At 46.6% G+C, this 6,000-nt stretch overlaps 1 protein-coding gene across 1 annotated transcript in view; it reads left to right on the top strand.

Annotated features, from left to right (window-relative positions):
* Window positions 1-1,681: 1,681 nt before the first annotated feature.
* The window catches only part of TBC1D30 (TBC1 domain family member 30), a gene marked incomplete at its 5' end in the record, with an annotated part of 28,385 nt that continues 24,066 nt past the window's right edge, over window positions 1,682-6,000 (top strand). The window contains one exon of the mRNA XM_082279756.1: window positions 1,682-1,841. Coding sequence (XP_082135882.1) covers window positions 1,682-1,841 — 160 coding nt within the window. The remainder of the gene's footprint in view (window positions 1,842-6,000) is intronic.

Here is a 6,000-nt window from a genome sequence, read left to right as displayed (position 1 = left end):
GATAATGAGCGATTTCTGAAACTTTGGTTATGGCTTCTGAGACTTTGGGCAACGGCATGTGGTGTTGGATTAGTCAGTCTTGAAATGATCCAGGAATGATATGGTGCTATTTGCAAAAGATGCTCAGGAAAGAGGAGAACAGTATTACAGAGATAATCCAGCTATTTCTGTATTTAAATGTTGCTGTTATAGTCCCATTGGTACTATCTGTGCACCTAGGGAGACTAATTGATTTCAAATTTGATGCTTTAACCACTAAATCATCATCTCCAGCTGGCACTGAAATAAAGTGATTTGCATCGTCTACATCAGCAGGGAAGTGTCACCTTTGTTAAAAAAAGAACCACCGACACACAGACTTAATTATCTATTCAGAGTGCAAGCTAACAGCTCAAATGCAGTGACTTTTCTCCAAAACCAAGGCAGATATTTAAGGACGTGTGATCAAAATCACACTTCTCTGAAAGCTGAACAGAGACTTCTAAAGATAGTTATAACTGATTTTTTAAAAAGGCTTGATTCTGTGTTTTATATTGTGTATCTTTTATATAATTGGCTTTACTGCTTATCTGTTGACAGTTTTCTCTCTTCATAATGTGACTGAGAAACACATCCTTTTAATAAAGGACCAAAGTGTTTCAAAGCTACAGTTGTTGGCAGGTAGACTGAGACTTCTAGTAGCTTGATCTTTGAGCCTGACTAATGTGGTGTGCTAAATCTGCTCTCCTTCCACAGAAACACTGAGTGGTTTAGGTTGTAAAAGCTATCATTATTTCAAATGCTTTTCCTTCTTGTCAATCAAACCCCTAGTTTGAGAATCTGTATGAAACCCTTTTAAGATGCTCTTAGGCCAAATAGCACTGGAAAATGCATCTAATAAAGTGCTGTTGAATAGCTTCTTTTAACTATTTAGCGCATGGCATATCATTACTTGTAAGTGCAGTTGCAGTGTAGATTCATAGAAAAGGCTGTTATTTTAGCTGAGGATGTTCAGGGTCTCTGTGCTGGAGAGTGAGAAACAGAAACTGTGCAGTGCACTTGCTTGTACTGCAGCTGGGGCTGTCCTGAGCAGGACCCCAGCCTGCCCTAGCACTGACATGCTCTTTGCTCCCTGCTCCGAGGTCTGGTAGTGCTTGTGGGACTCCTTTCCACGACAGCTTTTTGAAAGGGGCAGCAGGACTACCTATGTTTATGTTCAGCTGTAGGCTCGAGTACGACGTGAGAAGACTTTTTGGCGGATATTTAGCTCATTTCATTCTCAGGAGAAATGTCAGTATTGCCGCCTGTTAACAGGCGTCAAGCGAGCCGTGTCCGCATTGCCCGTGCTGGGGGTCTCCGTGTAGCCCGGGGGATTGTCCTGGAGCCTCTTGGCACCGCTGAGCTTCACCACTGCCGCCGGGGCTCCCTTTATTTCTAAGCAGAGCTGCTGCTCCCCTTCGCCCGCTGCATTCCAGGTGGTGCTGGAGGAGGAGGAGGAGAGGCTGCTGCTTTATTCAGGCAGTGATGCTAGGATTGTGGGCGGGAACAGCTTTTTTTTTTTTTTTTTTTTTTTCCCCCTTTTTGTCTTTCTCCTCTCCTTGTCCTCCCTCTTCTCTCCCGCGCTTCGATTTCGCTGTCTGCAGTGCAGGTCCCCGCATGCCATGCCCTCCACCCCGCCGCCCTAGGGCGAGCCCCGGGCACCATGCGGCAGGATAGGCTCACGGGCTCGCTGCGGCGCGGGGGGCGATGCCTGAAGCGGCAGAGCTCGGGCGGCGGCGTGGGCACCATCCTCAGCAATGTGCTCAAGAAGCGCAGCTGCATCTCCCGGACCGCGCCGCGCCTGCTGTGCACCTTGGAGCCAGGTACCCGCGCCGGCCGGGCGAGGCGGCGGCTGCCGCCCCGTAAGCGGCTTAGAGGGGCGGGGGGAGCGGCCGGGGCCGCGGGGTCGGCTCGGAGAGGAGGCGGCGGCCGGCGGGCGATGAGGGCCGCGGGTAGGCGCGGCGGGGCGGGGGGCAGCGCCCGGGGACGGCCCCGGCCCGAGGCAGACGCTTCTGTCCGGCCGCCGCTGCGGCAGCCCCGGCGGGGCCCGGCCGGCGTGGGGCGCCGGGTCGCGGCCTGGGGCCGGCGGCGTGTCCGGCGCGCGGGGCTCCCGCCCGCGCTGGGCCGGCCTGGAGCGGGGAGCGGGGCCGGCGAGGTGGCTCCGCGATGAGGAGCGGCGGAGGCACCGCGGCGGGGGCGAGGCGGCCCGCGGGGAGCGGGGCCGGGCCCAGGCGGGAGGCCGGGGGCGGCCGGGGCCCTGCGGCGAGGCAGCGCGCTGCCCCTGCCCCGGGGCACTCCTCCCGCTCGTGTCCCGCCCGGCTCGCGGATCCGGGCTCCGCTCTCCAGATCTCCCGGTCCTTTCCCCGCTCCTCCCGCCCGGCGTCGCCGCCTCGCAGCGCTTTTGTGTCGTCTGCCCCTACTGCCTTTCTCCCTCCGTCTCCTCTCCCCCGGGTCCGGCGGCTCAGCTTTCCGCCAGTCTCTCTCCGAAGTCTCTTCGCAGCCTCCCCAGACCTTTCCCGATAAACCTGCTAACTCTTGACCTGCCGGAGACCCTCCTCCCGCCCAGCCTTTGTCTGCGGTAGGGTGTTGTCTAAATTTGCAACTATACCTATCCCAAGGGTGAGGCATCAGCTCTGCAGCGGTATTTTCTAGATCCTGCCTCACTATCAAAATCTTTTAAGAACTGGGTGGTCAGCAAACAACCTGTGTTTATTCCAGGGAGGTGGGCTCTCAACAGAAGCACTGATGCGTGGTCATGACTGAATGTTAGATTCTAGTTGCCTGCCATCAAAATTTCGGATTTTTTTTATATGAAATATCAAGAAATTTAAAATCAGTTTACCATGTTAGAACTGTCATTTGTAGCTAAAACATTGTTGATCTGTTGCCTAATCGTAGGCATTTACAAAGCATGGAAGCCAGAGATACACTGAAACATAGACCAATACATTGAAATAAACAAGGATCGGTTTCCCATTGTACTAGCTGTGTGTGCGTCAAACACACAATGCTCACTGCCTCTGTGTTTGAGATGAGTTTCAGAGGCTGTTATTAATAAGGTCTCAGATACATTTTGGGATACATTTATGGGATTGCTGTTTTTAAGATTTCCTAACTTGTAATTCTCAATGACCCCTGCTCCAACCGTAGTCAGCTATTATCCCAGGTAATGACGTTTTCTGGATAATGACATTCTTGTATTTACACTCAGATAAAGATCAGAGAATGTGATTGGAGGTGTAACTATGAATGCCATAGTCCTAAAAATCCCACTGGTTTGGGGTTTCCATATTGTTCATATGTAGGTAAAGACAATAACCCCGTTCAGGATACATCTTTTCACAGAGTGGTGGAGATGGGACACCTAATGGGCCCTTAAAAAATATGCTGGATGAAATATTCATATATACTTATATACTTAGTGTCTGTATTAGCTGTCTGTATTGAGAAGTTTTTTTGAGGCTGGAGATTTTAGACGTGCTTTGATACATCCCAGTGAGCTCTGGCTCCTGATAGAAGTGGTTTCATACAGAGTTACTCAGAATGTTACTTTCAGAGATAAATTGCAAGGCTAAGAATCTTTCTGAAACAACAAGCAGCATAAGGTGATAGCTTACATTGGCACTTCTCTTTCCTCCAGTGTGGGCTCCCACGGAACACAAAGCTGCTTTAGGCCTTTTTCCTTGTTTATTTTTGATAAAATATTTATTTGTGTTCTGTGGGAGAGGTTTCAACAGCTGTCAAGTACAGCCAAGAACCCATACTACTACTTTGCAAGTTTAAAGCTATGGCTTTATAGCTCACAAACGTGCATCAAAACACATAATCTTCCTACACTTTCTTCTGGTTTGATATTTCTGGAAAAAATCCCAGATTTTGCCCCATCCTTTTGTTTAATGTTGCTGAGGATGGACTGGGAATTTGATTCTGTCACCCAGGTATTTCATGGATAGTATTTTTCTCCCCTCTTGTGGCTCTTTATGTGGTTCTGTGCTACATTTTGGTTATGCAATGGAAGATTGCTAGGGTTTGGGAATCCTAGGGATATGATCTTCCCTCTTATGGCCTTTTCTTGTGAGTAGTCATTGTGTATTTTACACACGAAAGCTAACAGGACTGGGGTTTGGTTGAGTTTCCTATTTTTTATTATTTTTTATATAACTTTTCTGCAGTGGTTTCTGGTGACAGGCTTGGAAGGGCATTGAACAGAGCTTATTTTGGCGTTCCCTACCCTTCAGAAATTTGTTGTCAAACATGTACCTTTGTGTGTCCTTGTATTTGTGGAGGTAGTAATTCCAGTGTGTTCCCAGCATATTCCTGCTGATAGGAATTAATATGCTTCTCAGGTGTGAAGTATCAGTTGAAAGTGTATGAACTGGAGGTGATATTTAATATGTTAATAACTAGACAGGTTGCCTGACTGGTTTGATGTGAAAGGCCTGAGTTGTACTGACAACACTTACAGTAGGAACTATTGCTTGGTGTGTGGTACATCTATGCCAGGCTGTCCTTGCAGAGGAGCTGGGAAGAAATGTTCTCTTAAGGCCCAAAGGGGTCTTTTCTGCAAAAAGCATGTATTTATGTAATGATGAGGAATGTGACCTAAAGATGGAAGATTGTCAGAAATGGGAAAATCCAGTGAAAATGGGTGCAGACGTGGTAGGGTTGTATGGGTGTGGGATACTGAGGGGGGAAGAAACTATTGGGGAATCTGAGTTAGTTTATGGAGAGAAGACAACTGAATAAAAAAAGGGGAGTGATGAAAAAAGGAAGGTCTAGGAAACCAAGAGAGGTTGAATTGGGGATAGGCATTAATTTCCTTGAAGCTCTAAAGCTCGGGGACAAATTCCTTGAGCAGAGTGCAGACACTGCATGTAGCAAGATGATTTTTGTGCCAGAAACAACTAACGGGCAATGAGATGCTGCTCCCAGTTTGTTGGTTGCCTTCCTTGCTCTCTGTACAGTTGCCGCTTTTTTTTACATGCGTACTAGCTGTATTTTTTATTAAGCAAGGTTGTAATTTTTTGATTTTAGGAAATACAAATTCTTTAAAATGGATGTGAATAAGGAACAATTCATATATGCTCTGTGGTTCGTTTCCCATGGTTCTTCCCCTCCCCTCCCACAAAACCATCACATAATTTGATTTGGAAAATACTTCTAATGGAGAACAAATAAGGGGACACAGATTCCATGTCTTCTACAAGAGATTGTCATGCATGGCCTGACTAAGCAGTTCCTCACCATACTGAAGAGAGTGTGCTGTGTAGTCTGATGTTACCGCATGATGTAATTCTCATTTACAGTAATTTTCACACCTGTCTTAATTGTTTGCTGTGATGTGATTTAATTAACTTTTGTAGATGGATGATCTCATTTCAGTCTGTTAGTCAAGGGTCTCATTTGAAGGGTCTTATTTCAGTCTCAGGAGAGATAGCTACCTTGACTGTTGTGTGAGCTCCCTGGTCATGATGTTCATGTAACTATAGATAGATTTTGCCTTGCTCTGAAATTTTATCTTACTGTACTCGATCTTTTGAAGACCTGGAAGTATCTGTTTGTATCTTTCTTAGGAAGCTTCTAAGACATAGAGAGAAGTTGTTACTGGGGTCTTGAAGTCTTATAAAACTGTGAAGTAATTAATATTTAGCTGCTGGGTTGGAAATGAATATATTTTGGAAGGCTATTGGTTCTTTGCTACAAGGTAGTGTTAGTTAACGTGTCAGCATCTGTTACTTTAACAGAAGGAGTTCTTGGTCATGATATATTTTTGTGTGCATTAGGGTTTTACAGTACTTACTTTTTTTTGCTTGAAAATGAAGTTCGCTTTTTCCAGTTTCAGCAAATGTGATGCAATTTAATCTTAGTAGGTTACTGGCATCGCTACATTGCTTTGAATTATTATGAAAAGATTTACCTATTAGGAGTCCCTGCTGAGTGCCATTGCGCTATGGGAAGGAATACTAATAAACAGTTCCTTCC

This window comes from Coloeus monedula (genome assembly GCF_965178545.1).
Source record: "Coloeus monedula genome assembly, chromosome: 4".
Classification (NCBI taxonomy): Eukaryota; Metazoa; Chordata; class Aves; order Passeriformes; family Corvidae; genus Coloeus; species Coloeus monedula.
This window is presented reverse-complemented; position numbering and strand designations above follow the sequence as displayed.